Below are 17,235 nucleotides of genomic sequence, written 5' to 3'. Positions count from 1 at the left end.
GCTAAATTTATAAGCACTGATGTCTAGCTATTTAAAGTATATTAAAACTAAAATTCGAAGTGAAATTTCAAAATTTCAGTAATGTTTATAGAATAAAAGAACTCTACCCTTTTTGTATTAACTTTTGATAATAATTTTGCTTTTAATTTGCTATGATTTAATATATAGATAACAAGTAAATACCAATATACAAACTCTGATCAATTTGTACTGACTCTCAGATGCAATGTGCTGGGAGAGATTCACAGGCTCTTCATGAACTCAGAAGGAACCAGTGCCTCAACAGAGAGCTGATGATTATTAAATACAAGGTATAAGGCCTAAGGACATTGGTACTACATTCTCGTCAAACCTAGTCTAAGAATATGTATTTGCCATGCCCCAACCTTATTAGCAATTGGAAACTATTTTACATTTGTTTCACATTTTATTTCTTGTGATGCATTGGTAAAGAGTTTTGAAGAAGAGTTCAAAAGCTAGCTTTTGGACAAATAAGCATTCTGTTATAGGGGTTTACTGTTTGTAATTCTTGACTGACTCCCCCAACTGATGTTTTCTGTCCATTTTTAACATCTAATTTAAAAACTCCCAAAATAAAGTGTCTGTGCCATTAGGAAGTAGACAGGGGAGGACAAAGATATAAATAAATAAACCCATGGCATAAGAACAGTACAAACAATGCTGGTTTCCTATGCCACAAACAAAGCCGAATCAAGGGAATAAAGGTGCTTTCATTTCCACATTTTATTCTTTGATTTTTCCCTCTTTTGATTGCTAATTGGACCAAATATAACCACTGACCTATTTTCTAGGATCCATTTTCCCGAAAGTAAACTAAGAAATCTTGTTAAGTGATAGGTCTTCCTTTATTGCTAAACAATCCAAGGGGAAGTAATAGTTCTTAACTGAAATTGACCTGATGACCAAAGCATGAACATTAGCATACATCAATGGAAGGGACAATAGCCACTAGGAAGCCTCAGTTCTGTTTGGCACAGTACATGAGCTTGGGCACTTTCATCCTCTAGACCTCCTCCAGGTCCATAAAAGGAAGTGGTTTGATTAGACCTCTACTGTCCCTTTCCTAGCTCCAAAATAAGTTTACATTCTAGCTTTCTGGTAACCTAAGATGTCTGTGCTCTTCCAAGATTTATAGTTTGAATTACGATGACAATTATAGCAGGAACCAAAAATAAGAATGAGAATGAGTAATCCAAGTCCATCACTTTTTGCTCACAAAAAGATAGATCAAAATGATAGATGATAGTGATGATTTTGATAGATCTATCAAAAATGATAGATCAGGAAGAAGATAAACACTTAGAGATTTACAAGAAAAGTCACTGCATTTTTATCATGCTATGCATACTGCAAAATAGCAAGTTTTTTTTGGAAATCTACTTGAAAAAATTTGTTGGGGGAAAGGAGAGTGAAGTATCCTGGTTGCAGATAAAAGATCAAAGGATCTCTTATAAAACAAAAACACAAACAACTCCATTTGCTTCAATCCACCATTGCCAGGTTCTCTTAAAGGGAGAAAAGTAGAAAAGAAGAACTACCCTTTATTGAGCATCTGCTAAGTGCCTAATATTATTCTAAATACTTTAAAAATTCTGTCTTAATCTTCAAACTTCCGAAGTTAGATTTCATTATTCCTATTTTACTAATAAAAACTGAGACTAAGGAAAACTTACACAGTTTACTACATAGGCAGGTTGCTGCATAGTTGAGCAGCATGGTCAGGATTCAAGCCCACGTCTCCCTCCAAAGGAAGTCATGCTTGCTTGGGTAAGGTAATGATCATGGCAGTCCAAGGACCACACTAATTAAGACATACATTTAAAGAAAGGAGGCACTACTCTGCTTTACAGGCTCCGAGGGAATGAACAGGCTGACTAGTGTTTGGCAAACAGTAGGCACTCAAATATTACTTATATTTTATTTATACAGATAGTAATTAATATATGATATTAGTGCTGCTAAAACCACATATGAGAAAGAGAAAAATTATCTTCTTTCTCCCCATTGACATGACAGATAAGATACGCCACACAAATTACAGACCTATCACAAGTGCATCTCCAGGTTATCCTCTAACCACAGGAGTAGAAGTGGTAGTAAACAGTAATAGTATCAGGAGCTACCATTACAGGTTACATGAACAATCTCATTTAATCCTCACAAAACCCTACACAGTTAGATATGTTATTATTCCACTTCACCGATGAGGAAACTGAAGGTTATCAATTTTAGGTAAGTGCAGGAGGCAGAATATAAAACTGGGTCATCTGACTCTAGAACATGTGAGCTTAATGACTATGAATGAAAATAAAAGAGCACCAGTTAGTTTCAAGGCTCAGCAAAGCAAACTTTATTATAAAACTTTGATCTCATTTTATTTTGTAATTTTAACTGTTGTATCTAATATATTGAGTTGCATGTCAGTTACTGGTTGGTTTCAGTTTGTCATCTCTAATTCAGATGCCAATTTCTACAGGAAAAACCATATGATACCACTATGAAAATCAAAGTTGACAAAAATAAACTTCCAACAAAATGAATATTTGAAAGGACAGTACCCTTTCTTTTAATGTACACCTGAATAATTCTGCCTGCCATGGCAAAGTAGGAAGACCTATATCAGCAGACAGCCAATGACAAAGCATTTCATAACACTTCAGAAATAGCCCCGGAAGCACGTGAACCCATAGGTCTATTACTATTAGGAAGAACCACTAAATTGTAATTATGCTACAAACCAAAGTAATCATCTGTGGCAATTTTTTTTTTTTTTTTTTGAGACAGAGTCTCACTCTCTTGCCCAAGCTACAGTGCCATGGTATCCGCCTAGCTCACAGCAACCTCAAACTTCTGGGCTCAAACGATATTCTTGCCTCAGCCTTCCAAGTAGCTATGGCTACAGGCAAGAGCCACAACATCTGGCTAATTTTTCTATTTTTAGTAGAGACTAGGGTCTCACTTTCCTCAGGCTGGTCTCAAACTCCTGAGTTCAAGGGATCCTCCCACCTCAGCCTCTCAGAGTGCTAAGATTACAGGCATGAGCACCCGGCTAGTCCAATTTTTAAACATCCACATGCATGATCTAAACCAGCATTTCTCATATCAGAATCACCTGCGATCTTATTAAAACACACATTAATGGGTCCAGCATTCAGTAGGTCTGCGTAGGATCCAAAAGTTCACATTTCTCACAAGTTTCCAAGTGATGCCAGGGACTAAACTTTGAGAACTACTGAGTAAATCAATTCCATTCAATGGGTTAACTTCATTAGACACTTGGGGGTGTGATCTGTGGCTTAAACCCTGATTGACCGGTTGTGATACAGTCAAGCTCAAATATTCTACCAGAATTGCCATAAGGATTTTTTAGGAAAAGAAGGGCCTTGCTCTCAAAATCTGAAAAAAACTGTCTTCCAAGTACTAAGGTCCAACACCTTGGGAAAGAGTATAATCAAGTTTTATGTGAACAGATGCAAAGTTACTCTTTGACAAAAAGCCTCAAGAGGTGAGTCGTTCACCATTAAGAAGAAACAAAATACAAATCTGGTGCGTACTTTTTCACAATAAAATGTCATCTTTGGCTTCCATACATCCAAGATCTTAAGCATAGGGTTCTTTTTTCATTCAACAAAATAGAGTATCTGCACTTCAGGTGTTTACTACTGTTGTGTCTCCTCTCTCTCAAAACTGTTCGTCAAATGCCCTGTAGGCCAACTTTACTCCAGAGCAACAGTCTAAATCTGAGATCATACTGTTAAGTCACAATTCTATAGGCAAATCAGAAGGGACCAGTATACACCATATAGTTTTCTGATGATGTGACTTGAGAAACAAGTAGAATTTTAAGGAATAAGCAAGATTTTAGTAAGTGGAAAATAACTGCCATTTGTTAAACTCCTATAAATTTTCTGGCAAAATCTGTTAGCAAGACAAAATTTTACCGAATCTGTCAATGATTAGAGACCCACAAGGCAAATCTGTCTCAAAAAGATTTCACTCTTATTTAAAAGTTTGCTTACTTTCATCAGAGAGTGAGAGCTACATAATTCATGGCATTTCACTTTCTGTCTTAGATGTTGGAATGTTCACAGCTAAGTTTTGTACTCACAGGCAAGAACTCTTCAATCTCAACTTTCTCATCTAAGTATATTTATACTCCCACCTTCACCCCCTCCAAATACCAGTTCTCTTCATCCTTGAGTAAGTGTGTTTTGGCATTACTCAACTGGGTCTAACTAAAACATAAAACCTAACTAATTGGGGACCCTTTACTCACTCTCTTTCTGTAAAAACATATAGTACTGTGACCATCACTTCTCAGAATGCCACATATCTGAATCAAGTTATGGAAATTTCTCTTTCTGGCCTAAACTTTCCTGGGTGAAGAAGGGAAAGAAAAATATTTTGGTTTAAAAGTAAAGTCTATGCCAGTGTGTCAGCTGCCAAAATAAACAGGAAGTTTGAGATGCCAGTAGAATCCATCATTAATCAAAGGTAGCTATGGGGAGTTTTAATCCAAGATTTGCCAAAATGTAAATACTCTTCTTGGATTTAAACCCACAGATCATCAGGAGTTGGCTGTAGAGTCAACTTTCAGGATCCCACTTCCAAATGACCCTCACATCCCTGTGCAGGCAACACGCTCCTTTTCCTTGCACCCCCCAGCACTCTGACACCCCACGTGGTATTGATAAACTCTGATATAACAATTCACCCAATGGACTATGAGCATCACTAATCTCCATATCCACAGATGGTAGTGTATGTGTAACATGCTATAAATCCACCACCACCAATATAGAAAGTGGGTAATATGTTCCTCCTGGCTCTGTGTTGTGCATCTTCCATGAATTATATTACCAATTACACACCTTATTTCCTCACAACTGTCATGTAAAGTTAGTACTGTTATTTATTACTTCATTTTAGGCAAATGAGCTATGAGAACTTAACTAATTGCCTACAAAGTCACATAGTAAGTGGTAGTGTCTGACTCCAGAGCAAAAGCTTAACAAAAGTGGTCAACTTAAATTAGTCTTACCGTGGCCTGCAATTCTTACTCTGTTGATACCTGCAAGGTATGAAATCCTTCATTGTATACACAGGGGCTGAATGCAGAGAAGTGTCAGAAGCCAAAGTCAAAGAGGTGTGGCGGCTCACGCCTGTAATCCCAGCACTTGAGAGGCTAAGACGGGTGGATTGCCTGAGCTCACAGGTTCAAGACCAGTCTGAGCCAGAGCAAGACCTCGTCTCTACAAATAGCGAGGCATTGTGGTGGATGCCTATAGTCCCAGCTACTTGGGAAGATAAGGCAAGAGAATCACTTGAGCCCAAGAGTTTGAGGTTGCTATGAGCTATAACACCATGGCACTCTACCAGGGGTGACAAAATGAGACTCTTTCTCAAAAAAAAAAGAAAAAAAATCAAAAAACAAAAAGCAACTTGATGCCAGGAGTCTTGGCTCATGTCTGTAATCTTAGCACTCTGGGAGGCCAAGGCAGGAGGATTGCTTGAGGCCAGGAGTTCTGAACAAAACTAGACTCCATCTCCACTAAAAATAGACAAATTAGATGGGTGTGGTGGCAGGTGCCTGTAGTCACAGCTACTCAGGAGGCTGAGGCAGGAGCAGCCCTTAAGCTCAGGAGTTTGAGGTTGCTGTGAGCTAGGCCAAAGCCACTGCATTCTAGCCTGAGGAACCCAGCAAGACTCTGTCTCATTTAAAAAAAAAAAAAAAAAAATTAAATTTTATGAAAAGGATTTCTTATCTTTTAGAGACACATACTGAACCATATTGCTTCAAAATAATATGAAGTGGAAAGAGATGATTAAGAGTACAGGACTGCCTAGGAGGTTGTAACTGTTGGAGCCAGGTGACATGTACATGGGAACTCATGAGACTATTTCATCTCATGGATTATGTTTAAATTTTTCTGTAATAAAAAAGATATGGGGAGAAAAATCACCAGTTGGTCATTTGTCTAGACACATAGGCACCATATTTAAGAATAGTGATTTTTTTCTTAAATGGTAGTTCATTTATTTAAAATTAAGTTCAATTTATCACACACCCTTTATGTATTTCTTTTCATCTTTTAAGAAATTATGCTATTCTTTTTTTCATGAACAAAGGGATAAAAGAAAAAATTATACTATTCTTTAAATAAGATTGAATTAATATCTCTGTTTGATGACTTGCTCTCCTACACAACAGACTCTTCCGGAAATCAAATATTAGACATACTTTATCCACAAAAACACCCCATGAAAGAAAAAAGAAAAATGAAGGATACAGAAGGTAGAGTAGCTTGCCCCTTGGTCACATAGCCAGTCAGTGGCAAAGCCCTATCTGGAACCCAGATCTGACTTCCATTACCCTAATTAGGATATCTTTCAGAGCAATGATATTTTTCTGAGTATAAAAACATTCTGAGTAATGTTCTTATATTGAGTTTTTGGTTTGTTTTTTTTTTTTAAGCTCTTATAGACAGTAAAATGACAGCAACTATTTTACTAATACATCATCTAGTAAAGATGCATTACTCAAGAATATCTAGAACTGCTATTTAAAATGTTGTATTTCAAATGTAAACTATAGCTTAGTTCTATTAAAAATGATAAATATTCAGCAAGTAGAAATTTCCCAACCTAAATACCATGCAATATATAGAGCTTAAGGCTTTAAACTTTAATAATTCAGTTTGTAAACATGAGACGGCACCTGTAAGTACCCAATGGAGCTTTTGTTTAAACAGATAATGGGAACTGAATTCTGCTATTCATAAAGTTTGCCTTTGGTGGTACCATTTTGTCGGAGCACAAAAAAGAAGCACTATTATGTGCAATTGTCCAAGGCAGCTAATGCAAGCATATATTTATAAATTTCTAAATAGTTTGGAAAACTATAAATAATTTCCAAATAATTTAAAGTTTCCAAATGCAAGTATTTTTATAAATACATTAATGGCTAAATTAATAAAATATGTGGAATGCCATTTATACAATGTTTGTGTCATATCTAAAGTTAAATTTGTTTGTCTGTCTTAAACAGCTTATCAATTAAAATGAAATGAAATTATGCTTGGTGCCTGTAGCTCAGCAGCTAGGGCGCCAGCCACACACACTGGAATTGGCGGGTTCGTATCCAGCCCAGGCCTGCCAAACAACAATGACAGCTACAACCAAAAGATAGCCAGGGCGTTGTGGCGGGTGCCTGTAGTCCCAGCTACTTGGGAGGCTGAGGCAAGAGAATTGCTTAAACTCAAGAGTTTGAGGTTGCTGTGAGCTGTGACGCCACAGCACTCTACCAAGGGTGACACAGGGAGACTCTGTCTCCAAAAAAAAATAAATAAATAAATGAAACTATTAAGCTAGCTGATAATTTGTTTATGTATAATGTATAATAGGAAAAAATGCACGTTCCGCGTCACTCAAAGATTAGCACAGGTCAGAAATACATTCTCAAATTATGAGAGTCTTATAGCCCCTAACACAGCAGGTGCTCAAAAAAATATGTGCTAATGAAATTAATTAGAAAAAAAGAACAAGATTCCATGATAAAAGCCGAAGCATACTCAATTCAAATATATGGTAGCCTTTCCTATCTCTTACAAAAAAAAAAGAATCACGAATTTTCCATTCAAATGTCATCTCCTTTAATGTGTGTAAAAGCTATTAAATGTTCTAAAGCTCTTAATAAAACTATAGACAAAATCTTTCAAAATACTAAAAGATACAGACTGCCAATGCTAATGAAAACTTAAGATACAATTGTAAGACTTCCCTTCAAGAAAATTGATAATTCTTCTAAATCTTTTATCTGTCTTGGGTTGCATCTATAGTTCGTTCAAAAGGAGTACTAACACTTTTCAAAATCTTTCACAAGATGGAGGCACCCGTAGCTCAGTGGGTAGGGCACCGGCCACATACACTGAGGCTGGCAGGTTTGAAGCAGGCCTGGGCCTGCTAAAACAACAATGACAACTGCAACAACAACAAAAAATAGCCAGGTGTTGTGGCGGGCGCCTGTAGTCCCAGCTATTTGGGAGGCTGAGGCAAGAGATCACTTAAGCCCAAGAATTTGAGATTGCTGTGAGCTGTGATGCCATGGTACTCTACCTTAGGTGACAGCTTGAGACCTTGTCTCAAAAATAAAAAATAAACTTTCATAAGAACCCAAGCTATATTTGTAATTACTTTAATTTCATGACTCTATTCAATATTACAGAGCCATATTTTAAATTTTAAGCAGCCTAATATGGCCACCTACATAAGGTACCTCATAATTACCTTTCATTGTTAGGTTACTATTAACAGAGATGGCCTTCCAAATTTAAAGGATTTACTCAAGGTCACATTGCTAATTAAGTTTAGAGTCAAACTTTTGTCTAAAAAAAGAAATTACATTCATTTTATTTATAGATTTTAAAAATAGCTCTCCATATTAAATAATTATATTCAAACTTAAATCTGTCTGGATCCACAGCCTCTGCTTTACTATATTTTTTGGACTCACAAAATAATCTTTCTCAATAATTATTTATGTTTCACCTTTAGAATGCGCCTGTGGCTCAGTGAGTAGGGCGCCGGCCCCATATACTGAGGGTGGTGGGTTCAAACCCAGCCCCGGCCGAACTGCAACAAAAAAAATAGCTGGGAGTTGTGGCGGGCGCCTGTAGTCCCAGCTGCTCGGGAGGCTGAGGCAAGAGAATCACATAAGCCCAAGAGCTGGAGGTTGCTGTGAGCCGTGTGATGCCACGGCACTCTACTGAGGGCAGTAAAGTGAGACTCTGTCTCTACAAAAAATAAATTAAAAATAAATAAATAAATAAGATCTACACCTTTATCTTTCTATTCACCAAGTATTTTCTGAAAACTTGAACATGGAACTCATTCTGTTTCGATAATAAAAAATGTGATGAGAATTTACACTAAATCTGAATTAAAAAATATATATATTACTTTAAATTTATTTTGGTAAAAACGTATTTTTAATTTCTGCAAAACACCTTTGAACAATTAAACAAAATAAAATTAGTTTTGTCACAAAAAATTAAAATGAATGCTCACTTTCTAGGCTCTCTGCCTTAAAGAGAAACACTTTATTCATATTTCTTATCTGTGATGAGATAGGTACAATACAGTGCTGAAATATGTGACAATGAACCTTCAAGCTTATTTTCCTTCCAGTAAGACAAAGAAAAGTCACAAGGAAAATAAATTTAGACTGTAAAATTCAAACCAGGCATATGTTAATTTTAAGACTAATTTTCCCATCTCTTTCTCATGAACTGATGATACCAGCAAGTTCTCAAAAGCTTAAACTCATGGACTAAGTAGCATCTTTCTAGTTGTGACTAGCAACAACCACATTCACTAGGCTTGCAGTAAACAGGTTTTTCCTGAAATATGTTGGAGCAATGTGCTGATCATATTGCATGGCTTCTCTGAAGACTGTAACAACAACAAAAATCAAAAAACTCTGCCCCAGAATTAGTTTCTATTCCATCAGGAAAGCAATTAAATCTAGTTAAGAGGCCTCCTGCAAAGAGTGGGAAATTTATAGCTGGTAGGCTTTTGTTCAGTATCTCAATTCTCCTAGAGCTAAAACCATCCAACTCACACTTCAAATATAAAAAAATTAGTCTCTTCCCTTCTAAGTCAAAGAAAAATGTTTCCTACACAGATATCCCTCTTAGAACTATGTATTTGTATTAAGAAACAAGAAAACGTAATCAAGTTGTATGTTAGACAATTTTAATAATTCACCATGACTTTCAGAACTCTTAACAGTGCAGCAACTTTTCATTTACAAATATAAGAAGCAGTATATAATTTAAAGGATCCATGCACAGACAAAACTAGGAGAGTTATTAAAGTGACATGGATTATTTTCCTAATTAAGATAATTTAACACATCAGAGGTGCTCATGTCTAAAGTAAGAGCATATGGACTCCAGGAAATTCTTAAACTGTTTCCCTATTAAGTTTTAGGATAATCTTTGTAACATACATACAGATTGTCTTTTTTTTTTTTTTTTTTAACCTAATGAAGATGAGAACACAATTGAGCTGTAGTTAAGAGGGCGTCAGCCTACATACTAGGCAATTCTTCTTTACTCTCCTTTAACAACCAAAGATCTAGGCAGCCCTCCAAAGAAATGTTATATTTAAATATAATTATTGGCAGGTGTCCAAATACAGTATTTGGTTTAGACATCAGAATTCCAAGATCTGTTTGGCAGGACAGGTAGGATTTCTTTTTTCCTTAATGTAAGGGTCAAATCATGCCTACAGTCACATGAACATGGGCCTTGTATTTTCATTTTGAAATCTGGGCAATAAAACCAAATGTAACAGGGTTGAGAAATCCTGGGAAACCCTAGGAGTCAAATAACCTACGTGAAAGTGTCTAAATCAGTACCTGGTATATAGCATGTACTCAAAATTAAAACAAAAGTATTGACGAGCATTATTTAAGTTTAACATTTGAAGTTTATAAACAAGTACATTCTATTATTTTCTACTTCCAAATCTCTAACTACAATCAGCTTTTGATCATCATGTATCGCTGTAAAACTTTGCCTGTCATCTTACATGGTTCTAGAAGGAATTTCTCTTCCCCACAACCCCATATTATGATCATGTGAAGATGCACTGTAGTATAACAGTTAAGAGCTGAATCTTGTGTATGAATAATAATTTCTACCTCATAGAACTACTGAATGAATTAAATGAGTTAATATATATAAAACACAACACAGTAAGCACATAAGCTGATTTAAATGCCTCTTAGTTCAGTTGTTCAGGATTTCAAGCAGTCATGAGAATTCATGTTATGAAATCTTAAGCTAAGCAAAAACAACTTAGAAACAAATTTTAATACAAAAAAATTCCCAAAATAAAATGTGTTCCCGTATCAGTTGCTGAGGGATTACTGACATACGGTAGAACCTCCACAGTTGACCACCTCCTGAAGTCAACCTCATTTTCAGATTGGAGAGACCCCACATGTGCACATGAGTACAGTAGGCCTAGTTCCTTATGTTGACAACCCCCCCGCATGTTGACCAGTCTGTTACAGGCCCTTGGGTGGTCAACTTACAGAACTTCTAAATTATTTGAAACTCTACTCATGGTGGATAAATATGAATAAAAGGGAAGGAGAGAATGTTGAGATTGGACCCAAAACCTAATTTTAAATGTTATCATTAATTTTAATTAACTCTACGTATCCAAACCTGTAGTAAACAAAAGTAAAAATCATTGTGGTTCATATCAAATTAAAATAAATGTTGCCCAGTACAAGTTATACTTTGGGTAAATTATTTTCTTTTAATATAACAATACCATGTGGTGCATTTCAAGATCTCTTTATGATACCTCAGGAATTCTTTTTAATGGCAATTGAAATTAAATTGCTAATATTTATAAAATTTCTTTCCTAAAATAGTGCTTAAGTTATAAATTTAAATACGACAGGAGTGTGTAGAAAGAAGAATGTAGATTGTAGCTGTTAACAGTTTAGCTAAATTTCACAGTATGCTGCTTTAGAATTGTAAAGAGCCTCAGTGATCACCTAGATCACGCCCCATATTTTATGAAGAAACTGAGCCCCCCCAAAATGCTGATTCTGATAGAGCCATTACCACAACCTAGCTTCCGGCTTCCAGTCAAATAAACGTTCCTTCCATTTTTTTTTTTCATATCAAATTTAACCAAGTTATTCCTATCAACTCAAAAGGGAAATTTTTGCCAAAAAACTACAATTCCAAAGAATTATTGCTTTAAACACACACAAAGAGAACTGCATTAAGTTAGAATTACAATGGTCAGTTTACTTCTTATGATTCTTTTCAAAACCCAAAAAGTAGTAGTAGTAGTTTCTTAACATAGAGGTTTTTTGAAATCACTTACTTCTCTTGTGACTTTCAAATCACCCCATTGCAGCTCTCTCTCCTTCGGCTTGTGCTCTCTCTTTCTCACTTTTTCTCTCTCTCCCCACACAAACACATCCACACACTCCTACAAATGGTGAGGATGGGATGCAGAAATCAGCAATTGGCTTTCTAATCCACACTTGAGCCAGGCACACTGATCCACCCTTTCTGCATCCATAATAGATAACAATTTTAAGTGAACAGATACTTTCTAACTATATCTTTTAGTATTATCTTAGTCTATCATTTCATAAATCAGCTTAATCGCCAAAGAAACTGATCAAAAAGATACCACACATTAAACACATTCTATTAGTCCAATAGGAGAAAATATTAACATGCATATGTGCATATTTTATTCATTTTCTGGACTTTTCACTTTTTCCAAAGTAAAACTTTTTTAAAAGATAGCAAGGTGAGAATGGGAAACAGACCATGAGGTCACACAAATTCATTCTGTCAGAATATAATGGCAAAATAAGACAGGAAAGTATATTCAGTTCTGAGCTAAATCTTAATTCAGTTCAAATGTATAAAATGCCATCTTGGATTTCTAAAATAAGCAATATAGAAATAATTCATAAAAGTTATTGCATTAAATTTTCTTTAAATTTATTTTCAAAAGAATATTAAAAACAATTTTTTAAAAATAGACTTGAGTTTGTCAATGTCTTAAATAGCATTTTATCTGACCACCAAAGCACCAATTGCTCCATAGACTGAGTAAAAAAAAAAAAAAAACTCTAAAATCAAATCCCAACAGCTTTTCTATAGGCCAAAAAATCATTTTTAAAAATCTAAAGCTAAATATAACCCAACATTTTAAGCTACACTGCACCTGAATCCTTAAGGAAGGTATAGAGATTTAACTCCTTGGAATATCATAAGGTTCTCATGACAAAAACACCTCTCCTTCAACACATTACTAATTGAAAAAGATAATTCTGCTTGTGCCAACATCATATTTAGGTACACTGCAACTATTTTGTAATCTGTTAGCCCTCACAGAAAGATTTCTCAAACCCTCTAGCTGTAGCACATTTATATATGCACACATGTATGTCTACACATTTGCAAATTTTTTTAACCTAGAATTTGTGCTCTTACCAGTTACATGCTTTGGGGCAAGTTATTTCTTTCTGATACTCAGTTTCCTCATCTGTAACATGAGGATAATAGCACTTACCTTGTGGGGTTGCTGTGAGGACTGGATTCAATGTTAGCTTGTTACCCCCTAATAAATTTCTCAAACCCATATAAATGACCATATCCCCAAGTATATAAATTGAGGCATCTTATGTTCAGCTCACTATGAAATTCCTTTTATCTTACTTGTATCAACTAAACTGGCTGCTCATTAATTCAAAAACATCAAACAATGACTCTTGCCAGAATATGGAGGTACTGGTAGCAAGAAAGACAAGTGATCTTTGCCTAGCTCTATTTTTAGGAACAGTTTAATTATCTACCCTCCTAGTGTTAACACTGGAAAATAAACAAATGGGTGAAAGGCACAGAGTCACTCTGAAATCACCGGTTTCATAGTATTCAAAAATAAATGGGGATTAATAAGTCATTTAGAGCAGTTCTCTCTCACTAGAAGTCCTTACTCACATAAGGTAGGTGAAAATTTGCAAAAAGATTTAAGAGGAATTGTTGAATTGATCAATTCAGACTGTTTAGACTTCAAGGTTCAAAGAGGTTTAAAATGTAACCAACAAAAATTTGTAATTCAATAGGAGGTTTTCCCTGAATCACTACTTCAGAGTGTCAAAAAGCAATTTTTTTTAGTTATTAAATGACTTCATATGGGCAGAAAACATTCATTAGTTTCCACAATGAAATAAATATACCAACATATATATGTACATATATATATATAATTTATACTTATATAAGTTGAAAAAAACTGACCCTGATTCTCTTGTCAGGCAAGAAAGGTATTAATAATTCTGACATCACTAGATACTTGGTACTATATTCATAATTATCTATGGCAAGATTAAGGCTATAATTTAGAAAATTGCAAAAGAACAGCTAAATATTTTGTTCCAAATTATACTCCTCTCCAGCTAAAATAAGCTCTGGTAATTAATACATTTCTTATCTAAGAAGTGCTCTGATGTGAATAAGGACAAGTCAAACTCTCTAGTTACAGATGTTACACCATGCTATTTCCTTATTCATCTTAATCTATTAATGGAACATAATCTTACCGGAAAAGGAAAAATGTTGTCAGCCCTGTTCAAGCTATCTTCCATCCAGGATTTAGGCGCAAAGGCAGAGCTGGGCCGAGCATACTTCTGGAGCTGAATGTGATTGCTTGCAAAATTTTTCTTCAAAGGCGAGATGGAGTTCAGGGGTGTTATTCCACCATTCAGCCCTCTGCGGTGATCTCGGCCTTGGGAACCTCCCCAGCCACCATATCCACCACCTCCTGGGCTCCAGGAAGAAGAGGGTGTTGGAGAAGGACTCTGGTAGCTGCTCCATGGAGAGGGGGGTTTGTTAAGATTATTCGCCAAATGAGGCAGCTGGTTAAAAGCAGCATTTCTATGTGTGAACGGTGGGGGATGGGGACTGGCAGGAGACCTCCTTTGCTGCTGATGCTGGCTGTGATGATGCTGGAAATGAGGGTGATGAGGGTGGTGCTGCGAGAGAGGCCCAATCTGAGGAGAGAAGCTGCCTCCAAAGCCAGGGCTGACATGATGGGGAAAATTTTGAAACAACAGAGCACCGTTATTAGCCGAAGCGGCAGGGACCCCTCCCTGGTGAAAGAAACTTGCATCTTCATTGATTATTGTAGAGGAAGAAGGTGCTATCGCTGCTGACCAGTTACTGAAGCCAGTAAGAGACGATGCACTAGATGTCAAGGGTTGGGTCGAAGTCCCTAGCCCTGTGGCTTCTTGATAATCAAATCCTGTCAAGACTGGAGATTCGATTCTTATTTTCTCTTTCCCATTGCCGTTTTCCGAAGAATTGTCCCCTTGATTTTCTTCTGCTTTTGCCTTCTCTGTTTCAGGCAGTATTCCGGCTTCCTGACCGGGACACGGAGAAAGCTGCTGCTTTTCTAAGGGGTCTTGCTGTTCCTGTTGCTGACTTTTCGCTTTTTCTGACCCCAAGATTTCATCCTGAATGTTATGGGTAGCTGGAGCAGGAAAGAGCCAAGCTGACCCAGCACTGCTGCCATTGGCAGCTGTGTTATTATTTATAAAAGCAGCAGGGCTGGGGGTGGCATTTTGGTGATGGTGAGGAGGCTGCAGATGTGGATGGAATCTGACTGGAAAAGCAGATTTATTCCCAGTATTGCTTTGCACTAGCACTCCGAACCCGTAATCCCCCATTTATTATTTTTAGGATCAGAATCTCACAATAAAAAACAATAATCTGATGTCTCAACGCCTTTTTTTCTCTACTCAAAATTTAAGTTGTTTGCTTGAAATGTCTTATTTATAGCTACCTCAAAGATTGTAGCTTATCACCCTAAATTGTTCTGATCTGGAATTCTGGTCTCTGCAAGAAAAAAGAAAAAAAAAAACAGCTAAAAAAAAAATCTCTTAAAACACTGACATGGATCCAATTGGGCTTATCTCTAGGAGGGAATAAAAATGAAGAGGGTAAAAATCAAGTCTTTGGTTAGTAAAATAGGCGCTTTCTTTTTTCCAAAGGAAAATGTACATGAATGACAAAAACACAGCTTCTCAAGCATCTATGGATGTAGAAGAATAAGCATTGCGCAGAGTAAAAATATATATATATATATAATTTAACAATCACATATGGTTCTTTCTCAGCAGTTTAGATTCACTCACATAAAAATTAGAATAGGGCTACGGGGAGAATACGTTCTTTTCTTGGCAGTTTGGTTAAAAAAATCAGGAATAATTTAAGAACATTATATATTATATATTTATATATATAGATTATATTAGGTTATCTGGGGTGGGAGGTGAATTTCTAATTCCTGGTTGCGGGAGAGGAAATCAGCTTTGACTAATGGAAAGATGATTGCAGGGAGGTTTCTGCTGTTCCTGGTCCTGTTTCTGCTCTTTCGCAGGGTGCAATTTTGGCCTCTGGGGCTGCTCCTGAGGCTCCGGGTGCAGATCTTGCTGTGGTCGCTGTTCCTGGGCTCCCCCCGGCTTCCTCTCCCCCATGAAAGGGGTTGGAAACACCCGTTTCTCCCTCCTGGGGGGTGGGGAGAGGTCGCGATCAGGAGGGATTAGCGAGATTCGACGAGGGTGACCTGACCGCCCGGGGGTGCGGACACCAAGGGGGCGACCTGGAAGGTCCTGTGGTTTCTGCCTCTTCCCCTCTCTGCGGCTCCGGGTTTTTTTTCCCTCATGGGACCCAGAGGCGGTTTGTTCGGTTCTCTCAGTTCGATTCTCCGCAGGGGGTGAAAAAAAGAGGAGAAAAAAAGGAAAACCCCAATACCGTAGTTATTCTAAAGGAGAAGGGCCTCCCCCTTTGGCTAGCTCTCTCTTTTTCCCCAGGTTTTTTTAAAAGTATAATTTAGAAGGCTTTTGTTTCTCCTCACGGTTGCTGGGCCGTCGTTGCCGCCGCCGCCGCCGCTTTACCCCGGTCTCGTAGTCCCCGCTGTCGTCGTTGTGGACTCCACCTGGCTCTTCTTTTTCTTTCCTTCCTCCTCCTCTTCCTTCTCTGCTCTCGCCAATGCCGCCGTCGCCGCTGCCGCCGCCGCCGCCGCCACCACCTCCCGGTGCCCGGGTCCCGCAGCCGCGGCTGAGTCCTTCTCCCCAGGACCCAGCCGAGTGAAATGACAACCAGCTGGAAAGACCAAGAGACACTTCCGGTTCGAAGAGGGAGGGGTGGGGTAGCATGTACACCCCACCCACCTGCCAGAAGACCAATCATCTGTTAAAACTCAAACACGACCACGCCCCCTGAGCTCAGAGCCCCTCCCAGGAAGGTCGAAAAGTTACCTCGAGAGACGCCCCTTCCGTCTGCGGCTTGCTCAGTGAAGCCTGGAACCTGGAACCCTCTTTCCCGACCCAGACTGAGCACTGCAGGTCGCCATCTTTTATATGGGCAAAGGAGTCCTTCGGTATTTATCTTCCCCAAACGGACTGTGCACGAGGAGCAATGGGGGACGCGCCAAAGAGAACAGATTCCTTGCGCGCTAAGGCTTTGAGTCAAGATGTTAGCGATCAAAGCGGCGACCCAAGAAACCGAGGAAGAGCGAGAAGACTGCCCACAGTAAAGGTGGTGCCCCAGGCGTCACGTGCTCTGGCCGGAGCTCCGCCCCAGAGGGATCTGGAAGCGAAGA

At 37.8% G+C, this 17,235-nt stretch overlaps 1 protein-coding gene across 6 annotated transcripts in view; it reads right to left on the bottom strand.

Moving 5' to 3' along the window:
* CPEB4 (cytoplasmic polyadenylation element binding protein 4) overlaps positions 1-16,727 on the bottom strand; it is a 75,133-nt gene extending 58,406 nt beyond the window's left edge. For 4 of the 6 annotated variants that reach the window (XM_053566601.1, XM_053566603.1, XM_053566604.1 and 1 more), the window contains exon 1: positions 14,174-16,727. In XM_053566601.1, the coding sequence (XP_053422576.1) occupies positions 14,174-15,298 (1,125 nt within the window). In that variant the 5' untranslated portion in view covers positions 15,299-16,727. Of the gene's footprint in view, positions 1-13,143; positions 13,283-14,173 lie in introns of those variants that run through there. The other 2 variants (XM_053566602.1, XM_053566606.1) reach the window with 2 other exon arrangements.
* Between the last annotated feature and the right edge of the window lie 508 nt (positions 16,728-17,235).

This window comes from Nycticebus coucang, chromosome 17 (genome assembly GCF_027406575.1).
Source record: "Nycticebus coucang isolate mNycCou1 chromosome 17, mNycCou1.pri, whole genome shotgun sequence".
NCBI lineage: Eukaryota > Metazoa > Chordata > Mammalia > Primates > Lorisidae > Nycticebus > Nycticebus coucang.
The sequence above is the reverse complement of the archived record's forward strand: the minus strand, read 5'-3'. Positions and strand labels throughout refer to the sequence as shown.